Source organism: Nelumbo nucifera, chromosome 3 (assembly GCF_055504915.1).
Source record: "Nelumbo nucifera cultivar China Antique chromosome 3, China Antique-T2T, whole genome shotgun sequence".
Lineage (NCBI taxonomy): Eukaryota > Viridiplantae > Streptophyta > Magnoliopsida > Proteales > Nelumbonaceae > Nelumbo > Nelumbo nucifera.
The window spans coordinates 15,863,295-15,884,883 of NC_142651.1; the positions used below are offsets into that span (position 1 = coordinate 15,863,295).

The 21,589-nt window shown below is 37.9% G+C and overlaps 1 protein-coding gene and 1 pseudogene across 2 annotated transcripts; both read right to left on the reverse strand.

Annotated features, from left to right (window-relative positions):
- Window positions 1–215: 215 nt before the first annotated feature.
- Window positions 216–5,675, reverse strand: LOC104603023 (phosphate transporter PHO1 homolog 3-like; annotated as a pseudogene). The gene is made up of 7 exons (XR_016083817.1): window positions 4,919–5,675; window positions 2,058–2,178; window positions 1,671–1,926; window positions 1,447–1,551; window positions 1,284–1,328; window positions 1,036–1,185; window positions 216–900 (listed from the first exon to the last, which is right to left on the reverse strand). The product of XR_016083817.1 is annotated as a phosphate transporter PHO1 homolog 3-like (transcript).
- An 8,040-nt stretch (window positions 5,676–13,715) lies between these two features.
- LOC104598117 (phosphate transporter PHO1 homolog 3) lies at window positions 13,716–19,847 on the reverse strand. Its single transcript, XM_010260033.3, has 14 exons — window positions 19,485–19,847; window positions 18,824–19,417; window positions 18,339–18,693; window positions 18,200–18,248; window positions 17,975–18,046; window positions 17,749–17,878; window positions 17,417–17,537; window positions 16,842–17,100; window positions 16,650–16,754; window positions 16,519–16,563; window positions 16,273–16,422; window positions 15,901–16,179; window positions 15,665–15,801; window positions 13,716–14,253 (listed from the first exon to the last, which is right to left on the reverse strand). The coding sequence occupies exons 2-14, from the start codon at window positions 19,407–19,409 to the stop codon at window positions 14,136–14,138; spliced, it is 2,406 nt and encodes an 801-aa protein (XP_010258335.1). The 5' UTR covers window positions 19,410–19,417; window positions 19,485–19,847; the 3' UTR covers window positions 13,716–14,135.
- Window positions 19,848–21,589: the final 1,742 nt, after the last annotated feature.

Consider the following 21,589-nt stretch of genomic DNA (forward strand, 5'->3'; position numbering starts at 1 on the left):
TTTTTTTAAGATTTCTCAAATTTTGAAAAAAATGGCAAAAATAGGTACATTTTTTCAAATTTTTATAACATCTTGAATGTTTAAATTTATGTTGATCTACATTTCCTACATTCAAAATCATATTTTTTTTTTGGTGTTATCAGTAGATTTATGAAAATTTCACGAAGATATTTGGGGAAAATATAAATTAACAAAAAATTTGAAAATATGATTTTTTTGTTCTATCGATAAAGACTAAATATGTTTTAGATCTATAGATTTATCTATTATATCCATAAAGCAATTGAAAGTTATTCTTTAATATATTTTTGGACGGAGTACTGGAAAACTATTTGATCTAATTATTCATTTAGAACTTCTAGCATGATTTCTTTAACACTAGAAACAAAAACATATATACCTGAAGAAGTTCCATATGCCACGACGAATGATCTCCAGACAGGCAACACAATTGTAACTAAGGCTTGCCTATGTAAATTTCTGGGCTTAAAGGGAACCACAGTTTGCATCCACGCAAATCGTAGCAGGACATCTAACACCTGCAACATTGGACGTTAAAGCTATATATGTAAACCAAGTCACAATGCCAGACAAATGATCGATATATATATATATATATATATATATCTATATTAAATAAACCATATGATGCGGTACGAGAAGCTTGTCTCTCAACCACGGGTTCTTAGAGTTACGCTGCAGCAGCCCCCAGTCGATAACAAGGTCCCAGTATGTAGTTGCCACTGCTGAAGTGATTGAGCAGGTCACAGCCAGGATCAGCTATGCCTTTGCCTTCTGCAGGCCGTAAGCTGTTCTCATGGCAACTGCTAGAATTGTCGAGAATATTTTCAGGGCATTGTATCCTTGCAATTTATCCTTCTCTTCGTAGAAGCGGAGGCACTACATTAATTAATTTATGCAGCCAAATTAATGTTAATTTCCAATCAAAATACAATGCAGTTTAATCATGCATATATATATATATATATATATATGACGGGTTGTCACTACTTGTGGTCAAGAGTGAGGACCTACCTGAAGGAACCGACACCAATAAGGGGTCACGGCTACAATGAAATAGAAAGCGTTATAGACACTGCTAACATTGCATCTGTGTTCTCTCTTCAGGTAGTTTCCTCAATCATAGTAGCAGATGTACAGTTTCAGCCTTCTGATAGCTTGGACCTGGCACAGGACAATAACAAACACTTGGTACTTGTTATTTATTGTTTCAAGCAAATTAACTTAAAAGATTATCACTATCCATAATACCATTACCAGACCTGGCTGGTTAGTTGGTCTGCCAAGAAAAAATCTGAGAGGTTAACCTGCAGAGAAATTAAAACACAACCACATACAGAAATTAATAAGCCAAGCTTGCTTTGCTTTTTTCTTTATTATTTCAGTCATTCTAAGGGAGAAGTTTTTCCTCCATTCATGCTGTACCTTGTAAAGGGGAGCACAAAGGCAGTGGAATGCACATTGAATGAGGAAAAAGCGAAAAGAGCGGTATATGATGTTGAATGGGCAGAATAGTATAGCAAGTAGAAGCTACATGGAAAGAAGAGATGCAAATGATCAGTATATAACATTATTTAGAGAGATAGATAGATAGATAGATAGAGATAGAGATAGAGAGAGAGAGAGAACAGTGAGTCCAGGAATCATACAACAAGGAGTCCCAGAGGCAGTAGCTCATTGCGTCCGAAGGAATTTGTCTTATGATCCATCTCCATATCCAGATTTAGAATCACAGTGCCAAGAGCAAGTGCTGCAATACACGAAGCAAAGAGGAAGACTTCTCGGAAGCCCAACTCCCTCTCTCCCTTGACGCCAAATATAAATGTATAATTCACTCGATAACGCTTCCAGAAGTATATATCTCCTCCAAACATGATAATATGTAGGACAATGAATCCGAACAAGCTGCAAGTGTTGAGACAATTAATCTAATTCAGAATGTACGTAGCAGGTGAGAGAAGTCAGAAATCCCAAGATTTTATTACTACTGGAAATGTTGAGGAGTTTTCAGGCAACATGAATGCATCTTCTCTTACCTATAAAGTGGAAACATGACATCCATGTATTTGGCACTCCCTTGCTGTTTTATGAGATGTTTGAGTCTTACAACGACAACAAGGGCCACTATTAGAGTTATTGCACACCCGGTAAATAAACCTGAGGATTTACCATGAAGAAATTAATTCAATTAGCAGATAGTGTCATTCCTTAAAAACAAATTAGACCGGATTGATGAACTAATCTCCATGAATGTACTGATCGATTCTTTGTAACAGGGTTCTTTCGAATTCCCAGATCAAGATATTTTAAATGATAACTATACCCTTGAGTCTAGCATTTCATTATTGGATTCTAGTCGACTAAAACTAAAAGCTTACCCATGAAAAAAGTTATTCTGTCCCTTTCCGCCTTTGCTGTTGGTCTCAAGATGTTTATGCCTTTCTTGCGGTTTGAGTTTGCGAAGTGTTTGATGAATGTAGCCTCTGCCCTATCCATGAGTCTAGTGGTCTGTGAGGTGATAAGCCAAACAAATTTCACCAAGTAAAAATTGATTAATCAGATATTCTCATAAATGGCGTCTACCAATTAAAGAATGTTAATTATTTATCTCTAACAATGCAAAATAAAAGACATTAAGTGGGATTTGTTACCTCATCAGAGTTTCCAATGTAGGAGTTGTCCACCACTTTTAAGTAGTTCTTGATGCATTTCTTGAAGTGAACTGGGGCATGCAATTGATAAAAAATGAGTGAAAGAAGACAAGACTCATTGATTAGTAGTACTTCCAAGTAAAAGTTTTCAAGAGAATAAAAACATATCGAGGGACCTTACTTAATATGTTTTTATGTTAAATAGTTCATTGGAATCATAGTCTGTTTGACCAAGTGGTATAATGTTCAATTCTAATCATCCCATTATAATTAATTAAATTTCACCAAAATATATGAGTCTTGTCCATGCTTCAAGCCTAATAGACTTGCAGGTGAGGGGGCATGTTAGATAATAGAAACCTATTCAAGGACCAATTTAACTAATAGCGTAAACTTTTATTTTAAATAGTTACTTGAAATCATATAAGAGCCTGATTGATCAAGTGGTTTAGTGTTCGATCCTTATCACCCATTATAATTAATTAAATTTAGTATTTGATCCTTGTCACCCATTATAATTAATTAAATTTCAGTACAATATATGAGTGTTATCTACACTATAAGCCCAATAAATTTTCATCTTATCTAATAGCTTAAGTTTTTAGGTTAAGAGGGCTCCTTGAGAGATGCCAATAGAGTCCTACATCCAGACAAACAGAGAAGAAACAAACAATAATTTGGGCATTTAATAAGTGGAGATGACACCTTGTCATATTTCTTCATGATCTTGGAGAATGCCAGGATTTTGAGGAAGCTGGTGCATCAAGTGGCCAGCAAATTAAAATGGTTAATACAGTACTCCACCAACAATAAGCTAGCCGCGCGTGGCGTATCAAAGATAAGTGTCGACTGGTCTATAGACTTCTGTACCTGTAACTCTTTAGAAGTCGAAGCTTTTGATAGAACTCGACAAACGCACGCTTCAGTTGTTCCTCAACTTTCTTGAGATCCTTCTTTCTGAAACTCAACTCTGTGCTGTTGTGAACCTTAGAGTTGAGAAAACCTTTCAACGTGGAGCTTGGTGTCTCAAGCGTGTTATTCATCTTCACATGTTTCAGGACTTCCAAAGGAGCCGGTCTAGACGACGCCTTGATGCTGTTTTGGCTATTTTCCGGGATCCCTCTGTTGCTATCTTCTTCTATGGTCTCCATGTACTTCGCTGCAATTTCAGAGATTACTACGTACATTAGAATGGACCAAGCCTTTATTTAATCTATTTTGGGTTTATTTCCATATCTCTCTGGTCATCCACTTTATTCTCTTTAAGGTTATGTTTGGTTTGAAGGAAAAAAGAAGAAAAAGATAAGAGAATCTATATAAGGTTTGTAAAAGTTTTCCTAGCATAACAGGCCATACCACTAAATCTTTGTTGGGCTTGGACATAATTTTTGGCCTACGAGTTTGAGTTTGGGTTTTTAAAAATCCAGTTAAGCCTAAGCCCAATTCAACAATACTTGATATAATAAGACCTTTCAGTAAAAAAGATATTTAGATTGATTAATATAAATAAATCAAATTAATTTACCGTTGAGTAAAAAATATCTTATTGCCCAATTTCCCAGCCACGTTTTGGGCTCAGACCCAGGTCCGGGATTAAGCTATATATGAGGGTCGGGCTCGGCCTCGGCCTGAACGTTCTGCGGTAAAGCGCACCGACCCATGAACAGTTCTATACACGGTACACACTATTACTTGGGCTCCACTGTAAAAAATGCGAGCCCCATTTATTTAATGCTAGGAGTTGCACTAGTTTGGATGCCATAGGCATAATGTTATACGCACGGTAAATGAGTACTTAACAATTTTCTTTTTCATACCTATTCCTTAAAATAGCTCTCGCAAATATTTATCAAATGTTCATTTACTTTGTTATGCCTACTAGATCCAATCCCTGGTGAGGAATACCTTATCATTGTTTCCACGGGACTAAAGCCTGTTGAATAGTTAAAGCGTTCTCAATTGAAACATGGATTTACCGGGTAATGGGGTATCAATTGCCACAGAAATATAGAAATGTCTGGATTTACGGATACGGACAAAGCACATTGCACTCCGGCCACAGTCATGATTTACTACGATGTGAATTCCGGTGGGGCTTAGAGCACTCAGGCGCACTTTTCATCCCAGCACAGCAACGCGGCAGCGGTGAGGCAATTTTCGGGATCGGAGTTTGCTACCCTCAAGTCTTAAAGCAAAAAGCGGAGAAGGTTTGGGTCGTCGAAGTTTGATTGAGAGCACATACTAACCTGTCTCTCTTCTGGCAATGGAGGGTGTAGAGGCCATCAGGATCGCCGCTGAGGTGGCAACATTTGAAGAAAGACGACTCAGTTCTGCCGGCCGGTCGAACTCTAGCGTGGGATTCTCCACCTTGATTCGAAACGCTATCAGCGCCGACATCTGTTTATTCAACATGTCTGCTTCCTCCAACACCTCATCCACTTTGGATTTGTAAAACTTGTTCACCTTATTCAACTCGTCGTCAAGCCTCCTGAAGAAGTCGAGCTCGTACTCGCTTCCTTCGTCCGACGACATGAGAAAATTAGTCTCGTACCGCCGCTCCTCCGAGCCTTCCTCCTGCACTGAGCTCACAAATATCACCTGGTCCTCAATGTCTCCACCTCGGCTGGTTGGGTTCTTGAAGCTTTGATACTTTTGGGTCAGCCCGCTGAAGGCTCTGTACAATGACATCTTGCGCTTTAGGTCGGAGGCCGGTGCAGCTGTCGCCGGTGGATTGTTTCTTTGCTTGAATCGTAGAATTTCTTTCAGTCGAGTCTTGAGATAGTTGTAGTCGATGTAAGCTTCTTGCCATTCTGGGACAATATGTGAAGTGAACTCCTTGCCGAACTTCATTATTTCGGTTGTGTCAAGGAATAAGGAGGTCCTTTAATTTGAACCACAAGCTCAAATTATCAACCAAGGATCACAGAAGAGTTGCAGAACGATTAGAGAGAGAGAGAGAGAGAGAGGAGTGAAATAGAGGCAGGATGAGGCAAATAAATGGATTTCAAAATATATGCAAAATGCTTCTTATCGACCATGAGACAATGGGAAACTCATATAAGGAACGAAAGTGAGGGAATAAATTTGTAATTTTAATTTATGTAAAAATTCCCATTTATGACTTCATATATTTTAGGTAAAAAAAGGAACATCCTGTATGTGTGTGTAAGTTGACATATGACTGGTGACTACAAAAGTACAATTGGTCCAAATCCAATACGCAAAGACTTGTACCGGATCAAAATAGAGAAAGATGGATTTGGGCCCGGTCTAGGGATGCGACTGCAGGCCCACTTTTACAGAGGCTAAGGCTGCATTTGGCATTTCAAAAATGCCTACACCCTTGGGCTGAGATGGAACCAAATAATAACGCTCCACACCACACCATTTATAACATAAAATAGATAGGGCCACAACACAACGATTCGGATCTGGATGTAGTAGGCAGGTTAGGTAAGTATAACGAGTGAACACGTAATAGCTGTGTGACATATGTTCTACTTAATACGTTTTTTATTCAAATGTTTAGAATTGGGATTCATTTATGTTTTCCTTTTTCATTGTTTTATATATTTAATTATTTTAACAAAAATAATAAAATAATGAATTAATTCTGTTAACGGAACAAAAACATTTGAATGAAGGACACATTAACTGGGACATATATCACACAGCTATTATGTATTCACTTATTATATTTATCTAACATGCCTACTACATCCGAACCCCAACTATTCACTCTTTTACTGTGGGCCCATTGCTCTGATATCCCAGCAAAACACGACCAAGCTGAATAAGAGAAGTTGGTCTTTAAGCTATACGCCTATAACCCGGGAAACTGTCGGATTGGATTATTCAATCCACCCAAACAAGAAATTAATTTTACCTTTCTTGTGATAAATAAAAAGAAATCAGTCAGGCCATTAGGATCCATTAACTAATATTGTATTAGACAAGGGATTATTGACTTGTCATCTCATTTATGATTGTTTTTTTTTTTTTAATTCTCTTTGGAATTTGTACTAGTACACATGAATGTATCGATTACCTTACAAAAAGGAGTGCAATGTATCTATTCCTAATTAAAGATGATGCAATCAACGTGCCCATAATTCTTATAGCGCATATAGGAACTGTCAAAATCATGGATGGCTAAACATTAGTGTGGATGCAGCGTTTATAGGGTACAATAATAAAGCCTCTGTGGGAGCTTATTTGAGAGATGACAGGGTCGCCTCATCAGCAGGCTGAAGCTAAAGAAGCTTTTGAATGAAGCCATTAATTTGGCCCACAATAAGTTGAATTCTGAGAAAGAAGTAATGGTAAGGATTGCCTTATTGATGTGTTGATCTCAAAAAATCATTACGTCCCAACCCGTATAGACTGATATGTATAGTACTGGACCCTTCTCGATATGCCCCTACAGAAATTGTATCGGGTCAGGGCCTGTTCAGAGGGCAGTGGGACTTAAGTCGGTCCATCTAAACTAAAATAAAAAAATAAATAAGTAAAAGTTAAAAAAAGGACCAATACTGACCGAGTATCGATACTTTAAACCTTGATTGATCCTAACCCTGGACATTATCAAAGAAAGACAAGGGCTGGACTTGCCTTTAATTATCCCATGCCAACAAAAGCTGTATGCTGCACATCTAGTCATCTAGCTAGCTAGCAGCAAACAAAGGCCTTTCAGAATTAATTTTTTACTAGTATAGTTTCCCTTGCTGGAACCAGGATCTTTTGGATGAGGATCTTCATCTATGGACCTCAAGCCTTTTGTAACTAGCTTGGATTATTTAATTGGTTAGTTTTACAACAAAGTTAGGATTTAGCTGCTTTTGAAAATGTCACTAAAGATGTGTAAAAGGACCATTAAATGACACCAAACCGTGGCACTTATTAAAAGGCCACTAAAACCTATTTTTAATAATTTGTTCTTTAGGCTGAGTTTGAAAGGAGTATAAATGTAAATATGTACAGTATAAATATATATAAAATAATATAAAATATAAGGTTTTGCATTTTACATATTTATATTTGTATTCCTTCCAAATTCAGCCTTGTTGCAATTCTAAACATAGCGACAAACGACACCAAACTGTGGCATTTATTCTCTTTATCTCTCTCACACACACAACAAGCTGGTAGTTTCTGTTGGTTTGCTGGCTTCTGAGTTCTTATTGTTCGGTTTTCTCAGCCAATTTCAATATGCATGATTGGCCTGACTAGAGGGGAATGGGATGAGATACAAACAAGGTTGTGTACAATGGGCTAGTAACCAATCAAGAATGAATACAGCAATTCTGTAATCAGAGTTCAAATCAACCCCCTATACCCCCCACAACGTCCCACAGCACATTCTCGCTGTGTATTAAGAACATTTCCCGATAATGACATTATTATTATTGGGATTATCATCGGGAAATGTTCCCAATACATGGAAGAGATATACTGTGAAACGTTGTGGGGGGCAATCTTGTGGAGAACTGATTTGGTCTCAGATAGACATGGGCTAATATCTACTGTATACGAAATGTTGGTATGTTCACTCTTAGTTGGTTCCATAGTCTTGCAACTAAGGTAAACCGAAAAATAAAGAAAATAATCTTTACTAACAAGCCAACAAACTTTTGTCACCGTTTTGTTAAACGATCACACAATAGAATAGACAATTAATTATTATAGTGAAAATGATATCATAGACTCATTATATGTCTAACTACCTCATGAAGACTTTGCCTTTTTCTTCTGTCCTCTTGCTTCATTTTAATCTTGGTTTCTCTACCACACAGATGTTTACAGCCTTTCTTTCGATAGGCTGTTGTTAATTAACACGCATAAGATGTCATTTCCCTTTAACTTCTCTTCCAACGTGGAGCTTTGTACACCAATCCTTGTTTATATTAGTTCTGTTTTAAGAGAAAAGTTCCATTCAAGTCCCAATCTTCCACTTGCTATTTCTTCCTACAGAAGCTAAACATTTTCTTTGGTCTTATGTTTAGGGGTGTCAATTCTACTGAATTTGATCTAATCCGACCCTTTTTAATATGAGTTTATTACAGATAGACCAGGTTCGATTCAATTTAATGGATATTTTGGATCAATTTGAACCAGTCCAATTCAATGTATGAACCATCCAATCTGTTCAAATTGGTTCCAACCCAAATCTGGTCCATTGGTACATGTATTCTTATCTACTATCAATGGGTTGGATATTGGTTCAAGCAGATCCAATCTATTATTGATCAGGTCCAATTCAATCCAATAAATATTTTGGACAATTAAGTCTGAACTGATCCAATTCAATATGTCTTATTGGTCCATGCATTAATCTGTCCAAATTGACTTTGATTTGGACGGGATTCAACCTAAAACCAATCCATTAACACCCCTGTTCATGCTTTATTAGAGCTAATAACCCTCCATTGCATGCAACTATCAGGGAGAGGGGCCGGGATTGTACTAGGATGCATGGCATCTCCTATTTATCACCCATAAAGTATATATGGGATGGACTCTTTTTGGCTGTTGGGTTCACTCTAGCTATCAGATGGCAAATCAGGTTCAGTCAGTCCAAAGCCCATTCAAACAGCCTTTACAGCCTTGCATTGGGAATATCTCCATACTTTATGGCAAGATAATCCCAATGCAAAGTTGCAAGAGACTATTTGAACGGTACGAGCATGGATTTGCACTGACCAAAGCCGAACTCATCAGATGGAAGGGATCGTTTAGATCAAACACATGGCTGTGGACCACCGGGAACACATAAGCCATGATCAAGTAGATTTGAAGATATGGATTTGTGATTTTCCTTTGTTCCATTACAGATCAGAAACTTTAATATAAAAATAAAAGTTAAAGACATTACTGCTATTTTTCCACATGGTTATGATGTATTTTTGCTGAAACTTACAACATTGGAGATAGATATTGATGGAGGGTGATTTGGCCCGTTCTCGTAATAAGGGGACATGTGGACGTGACTCGACATAGGTGACAACTCATAATAGCCAGCTCGTTACAAAGTAATACTCCACCACCCCGAACTAAGGTTCTTCGAGGTAAGATCATCTCGAGCTAAGGGCACCTTGGTACCAGGTCGCAACACCAATACATAATTCAGTTCGGTGTACGACCCTTAGCTCGAGAACATCAGTTCGAGATAGAAACCAGCTTGGGTATACCGATCTGTCCTCGATACAATCCCAAAAGTCACTCCAACGGTTCACCGAATTTTGCGGGATCACGCCTCGTAACAGCTAAGCATTATCTCCCCGTTCGATTCGGGCGGAAGCGATTAACCTTATCAACTGATAGCATTATCTCTAGATAACACAGAAACAATTTCTTTCTGTGCAGATTCTCTACGTCCAACGTCTACTGGAAGCTGAATCACCTCCAACTAGGAGCAGCCAAATTGTGCAGCATCATATATGTAGGTAAAACTGGACCCATTATGTGTAGGATCAGTATTAAAAACCTAGTTTTTTAATCAGAACTATCTCTCTAATCTTGTTTGGTGAAATCAAGGACTAGTTTATAAAGTTTTGAGAATAAACAATGTGATATAGTGGTTATTGAGTATTTTTTTGCCATCATTTACTTGTAAATTTTTGGTTTGGTTTGGTTTTATTTTATTTGTATCAATAATGTTGACATATATAGTACATTAGATTACCATAGTTTTTTTTGGAAAAGCGGGGATTTGTGCTTCCAAAGCTCAAAAGCTCAACGCTTCAATTTTAAGCTTTGTGCAACAAACCGGTAGTTATGGGTGGGTATCCATTCAGGTTGTAGAATTAATGGGCCTGATACAGTAAATTGAGAAGCACAAAGAGAACTAACAATAAGATTTAAGACCTAGGAGGGGTAAATGGAATAATGCAACTTCAAAAGGGTATAAATGTAACGGAAAATATAAGGGAAGTTGTTGAAAGAGAAGTTGAACAATAAATAGTAATAGACATATATATTTGAGATCCACTGCCTACCCAAAAAATATGAGTCCAATTACAATGCATTTGGAATATTTATTGTACATTACATCAAAATTTCAATTAATTTATTTAGTATTTTCATAGGTTTACCTTAAACAAAGTGTATTTACAATTAAAAACTTTAACAACATAAAAGATGTCAGTCTGACGCATCACCTTATTATTGATTTATTTTTTTCATTTTCATAGAATGTACCATAAATATTACCTAAAATATACACCTACTTATGAAACCGGTTTCGACCTGCCGCTACTTGTCTAATATATTAGTATTAAATTCTTATTAAGTTATATATACTTCTTTTGTTAAATCCATCCACTTATAGCCCCAAGTAGAAAATCCGGGGAAAGGAAATGAGAGACCATAAAGACTTCATTTGCATTGCAGAGATATGGATTGAACGATTCCATTTACATAACTAAAAATGCATGGAAAAAAAACTGAAAATCTTCTTTTCGTTTCTTTGGAGACAACTGATGGAATATATCTTGCCTTTCCTTTTCTTGCTTTTGCCTAATTTAAACACACAGCTTAAGACAGATAAATTATATTAATTGGGATTTGTTCTTCTCAAAGAGGCCTTTCATACCGGTCTCACAGTTATATCTCACTATGTATTGAAAATATCTCCTTATGAATAATAAATACAAGTATGGAAGATGTTTTCGATGTACAACTAAGGGTCCTTTTGGTTTGCAGGAATAGAGGTCTAGAATCAGAATCGGAATGGGCTATTCTGATTCCAATTGTTTGGTTGGGCGGAATCAGAATCCCATTCCCATTCCTGCTGGAATGACATTCCCCCATTTGAGGGAATGGCCATTCCTTGCCCCTCCCTTGGGAATGAAATTCCATTCCCGCTGATTTTAATTCCCATTCTCATTCTTGTCTAAACCAAACAGACTATAGGAATGGACCATTCTGATTTTGATTTTGGAGGATTTCGATTCCGATTCCAACTAAGAGGATTTCGATTCCGATTCCAACTACGAACCAAACAGACCCTAAGACATGCCGTAGACTAGGTCGTTAGTGAAACTTTTCTACTCCACTTGAATTTAAGATACTATTTTAGAAAGAAGAATCTAATATGACAGTGACTACAATTGAAATACAAGGAGCAGCAGGGTTTTTAAAATGATATTCTGTGATCCTCCATTGATCAACTCTAATAAGACTGAGAATACTATGGGAGCTAGTATGCCTAGTGACTGTCATGATAGACAAATCCATTTAAGAATTAATTACCTACCCTAAAAACTAACAATTCAACAACCCTGATGTATATATATTTATGATTAACTGTTTTTCCTCTTAATGTAGATAGCTTGACCCAGCCATACAAAGACCCATGGAGTAGAATTGTGTCACTAAAGTTTGTCTTAAAATTGGAGAGTGTAATTCTAATAATTAAGCCGGTTCTCAATGACCCATATCATTAGTTTTCTTGACCCGTTCCTAGCATTTAAACCATCCAACATGCAAGCTTTGGGATTAATTATCTGTAAGGTTAGGTGAGAGAACAAAAGTTTAACCTTGAAAGTGGCACTTCCACGTTAAAAATATGCAAGAGGTTAGTTTTATATATATGGCCATCTTCTTTGATTTGGTAATAGTTTTTGATGATGCACGATTCAGTCGGTCCTAGCTGCCGGTGACCTTGTCTCTGACGGAGTAGAAGATGTTTGAAACAGGGAGGAAGCAAGAGATTCTCGGGGGAGGAACCCGGTGGGAATGCTCTGATGCTCAAGTTAGTACTTTTGAGAAGGCTAGGAGGATGAGAGATTCTGAGACCAGAAGGCACAAGTATCACTTACCTTTACTCTAGGGGGAAGAGGGCCTTTTATAACCACCCTGAGGCACTCACTCCTAGGCCTCTGCCAAAGCAGGTGTAACCGCCTCTGTGGGGGACAAGTATAACCGCCACTGTCTTCTCTGTCAGGGCCGTCTCTGCAACAACTGAGATGGCGGTAGCAGGTGGCCGTTGGAGTGCGGTTGTCATTTGTCAAATCCCTGACAGTCAAGCGCGTTGCCTCAGAGTACGGACTTCTGTCAGATACGGATTCAGTCATGCGACCTGGAGCCGAAATGCCGGGGTGGTGCCCAAGGTGAAGTCTTTTCGGATAGGAGTGTGGCCCGGACTGACCCGAGGTGTCGGGGTGTGGCCCAGACTGACCCGAGGTGGGTCGAGGTTTCTAGGGGAACCTTGGGTTCTATCTTCAAAGAAGCATGGGTTCCTTTTTTTGAGGAGCTCAGGGCCTCTCCTTGGGGAGCTTGGGCCTCTTCTCGGGATATGGTTGTCGTTGTGCCAAGCTGACGCTCCTGCCAGGTCATACCCAGTTGCTTCCACGTGTCGCACAGCCAAGGGGGTCGGGCCAAATCTACCTCCATCAGTTTTTTTTTTTTTTAGTTTTACTTGGTCTGAATTATAATATTTTCTATTAATCCTTTATTTATGGTGTTCTCGAAAGCTCCAATCCATTAGTTTGATCCATGGTTCAAAATATTGCAATATATATCGTAGGATAGGTATTGATTTTCAAGGTTGCTGTGTGACATCTAGAATTAATTAGGTGGATTTAAAAAATTTCAAATATATTACTTTAACATACTTATACCAAACACAAAAAGATTTAAAAAAATGTATGGATCAGATTACATGTTCTAGTGTATATTTGGTACTTTGAATCTTGTACTCAGTTTGGAAGGAGTATAAATACAAATATGTCCAATTAAGTAAGTTGATGAGCAACCTGATTGAAAGATCTGCCAACAGGTTGTATCAAGCCTGAATTAGAAGAGAGAAGCTTCTTGCAATCAGTAAGATAGGTGGAAATGGACCAAGGTGGAGTGGAAGAAGGCTCCATCCTCAAAAGCAAAAGCAACCCTTGGACATGGATTCATAATAATTCATTCCTCAAGGTTTGCCTCCCAAGAGCAAAAAAGAAAATCTCCCTAATTAGAGAATTAGTACAAAAATGGCACTTATTTGGTGCAAGAATGTAAGGAGCAAAAATGAATTAATTGAATATAATAAATCAATAAAAGAGAAAAAATATATATATTGCTGACTAATATTGCCTTAGCTATTAAAACAATAAATTTACAGTCTCCGTATTCCCGTGCCCAACCCATGAAGAAATACAGTCCCATTTGGGGAGATTTCAGCATCGATCGATTGAATTGCGTTGACCAAAAATAGTTTCAGAGGAAAGTTGATTTCTCAGCTCATATAAGCATATTTTTGTCTTTATGAGCGCGTGAAAAAAAAAAAAAAAAAAAAAAAACTCTCAAAAGCGGGCACCATATCAACTGCAACTCTGCTGTATTGTATGAGGATGCATTTGCTCCTTGATCATGACTAATTAGATAGTACGTTTTGCTGCTTCTTGTTCCGTTTCTTCGATATGATCTCTATCATCTTCTCAAAAATTTTTTTTTCTTTCCTGTTTTGACGTCGGTTTACTCATCTTTATTTTCGTCGTCGTCGTCGTCTTCTTCTTCCTCGTAGTTGAAAGGGAGAGGAACAGTCTTGAATGCACGGTATTTTCCGACATTGTTCAAATGCTCATTCTCCAGCCTGATCCATTGACAGTCACGTTCTCATCAGCAAAAAAAAATAATAATAATAATGATATTAACGCATTTAGAAATTAATATCTACCATTTATGTAGTCTCCAAAAGAACCAAACACTATTAACGTATATATATATAACCGAAAGTTTATTATATATAACTAAAATTTTTTTCCCTTACAGACTAAACTGAACGAAAGTGAGTTTGGATGCACTTTTTTTTTTACTTTTATTTTATCTTGCGCTTAACATTGTCGCTTATCGTGATTGGCCCAGTAATAGGGATGATAATGGGCCGGGCCGGGCTGGGTTTTTACAGGATATTAACAACCTTGAAGCCTTCCCTAGCCTGGCCTAGCCTACACCCCCAGCCCCAGACCTGGTATATATGTCTGGGATCCTGTCCTGCCTGAAACAATATTGTTTATGTTTTGAAAAATTAAAATTTTAATCGAAACAACATTATTAATTGTTTATATATACATTATAGCATATATACATGCCCTACATATTATGTTTGATGAAATATTTATGGGTTCCAGTATGATTTGAAAAAGATATGATATCAGAAAAACAACTGACCAATAAATTGGATTATAAAAGTGGTAGCGAATCAGATGTCATTTATTAAAATTCATGGGTGGATTTTGATTGATCAAAACTCTTTCTATATCATATCTTTTCCGTATCATAGATTTTCCCAATATTTATATTGATCGAGCCTTGTATTGGAGATCAACTTCCGTTGGAGCAAGCCTGTGCCCCACCGTTCCAACCATCTTTTGCAACCTTTCATGGAAAGATTCTTTAAATGACCCCGGATCTGCCCACAAGAACTCTGCCCATATCTATCCACAACACATTATCCCCATAAATTGGAAACATCTATCCCTACATAATACTATATACCAGATGAAATCTTCTTATGTGTGTGTGTGACTGCAATGTTAGGTGGGTAAAGTAGGCTCAACAAAGCACATAAGTACGGAGAACTCTCGATACAAGGCTGTAAAAGCTGCTCGAACGGGCTTTACCCTGACTAAAATCGTACTCCTTGTACTGGGTTCGAATAACAAAATCTTAGGCTTTGGCCTGCCCCTGGCTGAGGCTGAGGCTGCCCGTTTAACACCTAGAAGTGTGATAAACATACACACAGGGACTTAATCTTGGTTCTCTTAATCTCTTTATTGACTAATCTTGGTTCTGTATCGTCGTGTGACTCGTGTCTTGTTTGATTAGGGGGTCGGAACTCGCAAGTCGCAAGTGCTGTTGTGATCCCCAACCCAAAATACTAAACCTGATAGAACTCAGAGTTCAGTACTGACTCAACTCAGTTGCTTACACAAACCACATGGAGTTTACTATGATGACCTCAGGTAGACCGGATTAGGCTGTAGTTAATTTGAAGAGCATACCTGAAGAAATTCCAAATGCCACGACGAATGATCTCCAGGCTTGCTACTATAGCAATTAAGGCTTCTCTATGTAGGAACGACACCTTAAAATTCAACACAGTTTGCAACCAGGCAAATCTCAGCAGCACATTCAAGACCTGCATGCAATTTTCACAAAATTAACTTCAACAACTTATTAGCAGAGAAGATGAGTGACACAACTAGTTAATTGCACATCAGGTTTCTTTCTTACTTACCATGCCTCCGAAATACACACTTCTGTGAGGGATGAGAAGCTTGTCTCTCAACCAACGGTTCTTGGAGTTAGGTTGCAGAAGGCCCCAGTCAACAACTATGTCCCAGTATGTGCTACTGATTGCTGCAATGGATGATGTGATCCAGGCCATCGCCCACCAACCCTTTCCCTTGTCCAGACCGTAAGCTGTCCTCATGCTGACCGCCGCGATTGTTGAGAAGTATTTCAGCCCATTATATCCTTGCATTATGTCTTTTTCTTCATACAAACGTCGAAGGCACTACAGCATATATGAAATTATCTTGACTCCATAATGGTTCATAGGGACTGCAGAGCTTCACTTAATTAAAAGGAAAGTAAAGTATTAACCTACCTGAAGAAAACGGGACCAATATGGAATCACTGCTACAATGAAATAGAAAGTGTTGTATACATCACTGCTTTTACAAGTGTGACTTCTGTGTTTGTAGTCTCCCCAACCATAGTAGCAAATATAGAACTCCAGGCTTCTGATGGATTGGACCTGAAGTAGAACAATAATAAGTACTTTCTGTTCCAAGCAGACTAAATGACATATAATCTGACTTTTAATTAAGTAGAATCAGCAATGAAAGGAAACCTGGCTAGTTATCTGGTCTGCCAAGAAAAAGTCTGGAAGAGTGACCTGTAAAGTAGTGAAAGAAGTAAGTTAAGGACCTTCTCAACATAATTTCTGTATGATTTTGGGTAAAAGTTCTATTGATCATGTACCTTATAGAGAGGAGCACAAAGACAATGGAATACACATTGCAGAAGGAAGTAGCGGCTTGAACGATATAAGATGTTGAATGGACAAAATGTTATGGCAAGAATAAGCTACACACAGAAGAGAGATTACCAGTCAAATATATGCCTCCCGTGACATGGAAAAGCAGAGAAGGTGATTGAGCCTAAGAATCATACAATGATTAACCCCAGAGGGATCAGTTCAGTGAAAGCCTTATAGTCTTTAGTTTTGGGGTCCATTTCCATGTCCAGATTTGAGAGAACACTCCCAAGTGCAAGTGCCCCAAGAACAGCACTGATGAAGAAGACCTCACGGTAGCCCAACTCTGTTCCTTGCTTGAAACCAAATATAAATGGATAATTGACTCGGTAGCGCCTCCAAAAGTATATATTGGCAGCATACATGATCACGTGTAAGACAATGAATCCAAACAAGCTGCAAAAAATTGTAGGTTAATAATTATACAGAGAGCCAAGGTGATTAATTATCAGATGCTCAAGCTCAGTCTGCATCTAGCCCAACAAAAAAAAAGGAAAGAAATTGAGTCTAGTGCAAACTGCCAATTTGCTGCAATATTTGATAATTTACTATTAACACTAGAAGTCTGTTAGATATAAGTGACTTATGTTGGTACTCGGCAGACCTAATAGCATCAAATGAACAGATAGGAATTGACTGAGTTGCACACAAGTTCATTTCAAAATTTAAGTTAACTACAATGTTGAAAAGCTTCAAGGAATCCCTAGTTTACCTGTAAAGTGGAAACATATTTTCCATATACTGGGTGCTCCCTTCCTTATCTAGTATATTTCGGGCACGTATTATCAAAATAAGGGCCACTAGTAGAGCTGCTGTGCAACCAGCAAAGAAACCTGATAGATAGCAGAAGCAGAAAAGTGAAAATTAAGCATTAAATGATGAAGTCTAGCTAGAAGCATGTCTACAAAGGTTTTGTTCCTTTTTTTATATAATTCATTGTTGTTCTATTAGTTTTTAATAAGAGAATCAGAGGTTCAATCTCTAACAAATCCATTATCCTAAGTTGTAGGTTCTAATGACACTGGACAAAACTTGAAATCTTACCCATGGAAAATGTTACTCTATGCCTTTCTTTCTTTGCTTTGGGTCTCAAGATTCTAATTCCTTTACTTCGATTTGAATTTGAGAAATGCTTGATGAATGTAGCCTCAACCCTCTCCATGAGCCTAGTGATCTGTAGAGGTCAATCCAAAACCAAATTAATCAAGTTGGTGGAATATAACGCTTCCAGATAATTGTGGTCATGTTAGACTATATAATTGAGCCTCACCTCATCGGAGTTGCCAAGGTAGGAGCTGTCCACCATGTTGAGGTAGTCTCTTGATGCACGTCGTGAAGAAATCTGCAACAATTTGTAAAGAGAATTGAGACAGAGGTTACGTTGGCTACAAGTGAAACAGAGCTTCTTTTTTTTTTTTTTTTTTTTTTTGGTAAGAGTGAAACAGAGCTTCATTAGAATGCAAACAAAAATCTGGGTTGTAATTGGGAAACCGACCTTGTCGTATTTCTTCATGATTTTGGAGAACGCCAAAAGATTCAAAAAGCTGGTTCATTCATAATATAATTGAGAATATCAGTAACAGGCACAAATCTATGAAAATACGCTTGTTTCATCTCCATCTAGCATTTGTTACCTGTAGCTCTTTAGAAGCCGAAGCTTCCGATAGAACTCCGCGAACGCCCGCTTCAATTGTCCTTCAACTTTCCTCAGCTCCTCTTTTCTGAAACTGGACTCTGTGTTTTGGGAAACTTTGAGGAAGCCCTTAATGGTGGAGCGTGGGGTTTCAAGCGTGTTGTTGATTTTCACACGGTTAAGGATTTCTAATGGAGCTGGTCTGTTGGCCATCATTTTGTTTGGCTTCATTACATCAACAACACTTGTAGTACTATTGACAGGTCTGGTGTCATGGATGTCTCTGTCCTCACTCGAGTCTTCCGAGCCACTTCTGCTGCTAAGCTCAACTTCTTCTATCACATCCATGTGCTTTCCTGCATACAATGACCAAACAACCCATGTTGAAAAGACACAAACGCTCTTGGTTTTTTGCATTTTGACAAGCGAGTCGGTTTCATCTTAAACAAACGGGAACTGAACTGAGCCCGTTTGTGGGACACTTACTGCTGCCTCTAACGTCGGAGGGAACAGAGGCCATCACCGCAGCTGCAGAGGCGGCAACATCCGAAGCTAGACGAGTCATCTCGGCTGACCCATCGATTAATCCCGTGGGGTTGTCAACCTTAATCCGGAATGCTATCAATGCATCCATTTGTTTATTCAACATGTCAGCTTCCTTCATCACCTCCTCCACCTTCGACCTGTAAAACTTGTTCACCTTGTTCAATTCGTCATCAAGCCTCCTGAAGTAGACGAGCTCGTACTCACCTCCTTCGTCGGAGGACATGAGGAAAGTGGTCTCGTAGCATCGCTCTGAGCCCTCTTTCTGCACCGACTTCACATGAATCACTTGATCTTCGATGTCTCCTTGGGTGGGGCTCTTGAGGTTGGTGTATGTTTGCGTTAGACCGCTGAAGGCTCTGTACATTGTGAGCCTTCGCTTTAAGCCACCTGGGGCATTCGCCGGAGGCTTGGTTCTTTGCTTGAAACGGTGGAGCTCTTTTAATAGGGTTTTGAGATAATTGTAGTCCATGTAGGCTTCTTGCCACTCTGGGACCATTTGGGAGATGAATTCCTTCCCGAACTTCATCTTTTCTGCTGCAAATGAAACAATAACTGTGTGAACTGTAGTTTGATGAATGTAAAGAAAGAAGCAAAGACGTACGCTTCAGAGGAAGCGGGCTCAGTTCATCGACACCTCTCACTCTTTACTCGCACACAGATAAGCGAGGGTGGTAAACTGGTAAGAGAGGATAAACACACGACTGCAATGAGACCGAGATCCTCAAGCAGAGAATTGTATATATGAGGCAGGGACAGAGAGGAGAGAACGAGCACGAGCACGACAGAGAAGCTTCCAGCTCTCCTTTCAAATGGTTGAAGCGTTGAATCTTCTTTGAAAATTAAGGTCAACTATGGTAGAAGAAAAAGAGATATCATGATGCAGCGCGGGTGGCTGCCCTCCCTCTCAAAAGGTTGTTAGGCAACTTTCTTGGGATGTATATTTACTAAAATACCCCCATGTACCTTCCCCTCTTTTTTCTTTTTCTTTTTCTTTTCTAGTGGATCAACTTCATATCCTTAATCATGATGTTAAATGCATTGAAATTCCGTTGTTCATCATCTCAGGTGGAAAAGCTTTCAATGTAAAAAAAAAATAATAATAATAAATGAAGGAAAAGAAGAAAATAGGCAATGAAAACCTTGTTTGTGATTTTTGTTGAAGGGCTCTTCAGACTTCAGTTGGTGTTTTGGGTTCATTTGCGACTCAAGTTCTAGTTCTGGAGACAACCTTTCAGCTCAAAACAATGGATAATTGATCGGCAATTCAACCAAATTTTTTGATATATTTACCAGTTCACTGGGGGTCAGATCATGGTGGTCAAATCTCCTGCATTGTGGTTATTCAACCAAATCTGTGCTTCCTCAACACAAGAATCACTGTTACCAGAAACAACCGGACAAAATCCGTTCTGGTGAACTGGTAAATTATCCATTGTAGAAAAAGCTGTTGTAAATTAGGGTTTTATGGGTTAGCCAAAAAAAAATTAGGGTTTTATGTATCCCATTATTTTAAGAGTACAAACGCATAATAAAGAAATTAAGTTATAACAAAGAAGAAGAAGGGCATCTTAATAACTTCAATGTCTCCATTATAGAAAAATGAGGTATTTGTACTTTTTTATTTTTTGTTTGACTACAGACATGATATTGTTGCCAATGAAAGAGATGCTTTGATTGATCAAAGTTGTTTCGGTACTATGTCTTTCCATTATCATTGATTTTCCTTTTTATGCAAAATGTCAATAAAGGATTTTTTAACGGGATTACCAAAATGCCCAGCGGGTTTTATAATTTATCCTTTTATATTTTTTTTCTTTCTTTCGATAAAAAACATACTTATTTTATTGAAATGTGATATTCATTAAAAAAAAATAAATCATATCTCTAATTTTCTTGGAACTTTACTTAATTTGTAAAACAAACCTGAATAGTTGAAAAATAGTAAAATAAGACGACAAACATCTGAAGAATGATTACGTGAAGCCGTTTGATAACAGCTAATGACTTATAGAGTTATAGTTAATAATTAAATAATAAATTTTTGAAGAGTCTATTAGAAACAAATAAAAATAATTAGAGTACAAGAGAGAATTTTGCAATTATAGGAAAAGTACAAAGATGACAATGAAATTTGTCCCATTAAATAACTATTAGGAGTAAAATTTCCAACAACTACAAGACCCGAAGTCTATTAATTAAATATTAAAATGATTTGGGCACACCCCCTTTTTTTAATTTTCAAATGGGGGTATAACCCTGTGAAAAGACAAAGAGGCGAGGCGTATCAGTGTTCTCGAACCGTCTGGCACAGGAATTGTTCAGGCAACTTGTTTCATTTTATTTTTAACCTGGTCTTTGGCCAAAAACAGTTGATTTGATCAGTGACCCATTGATCCCAGCAATTAAACTATCAATCCATTCAATCTGTTCAACATTTTTTTGTCATTTTATTTTATTTTTTTAATTGGAACCTGTCATCTATTCGAACTGATTGGTCAAATTGTCAATCCAGAAACTGGTGGTCAGAACGGTCTGATTCTGGGTCGGACCGAAAAAAATCAGGAATCGGTCAAGTAATCGATTCTATTTTATCCCAGAACCATTATTTCGCCAAAAACCATTGATTTGGTCAGCAAACCACTGATCCGGACAGTCAAACCATTCAATGATTTTGATCATTTTATTATTTTTTTCATTTTTTGTCAA

What these genes read in the sequence shown, in the direction of transcription:
- LOC104598117 (XM_010260033.3), bottom strand. Translation starts at nt 19,409, where the DNA reads ATGAAGTTCGGGAAGGAATTCATCTCCCAAATGGTCCCAGAGTGGCAA. An exon ending in TCATGAAGAAATACGACAAG is followed by an intron (nt 18,047 to 18,199) that starts GTCGGTTTCCCA and finishes AAATTGTTGCAG; the next exon opens with ATTTCTTCACGACGTGCATC. An exon ending in AATATGTTTCCACTTTACAG is followed by an intron (nt 17,101 to 17,416) that starts GTAAACTAGGGA and finishes AATTTTTTGCAG; the next exon opens with CTTGTTTGGATTCATTGTCT.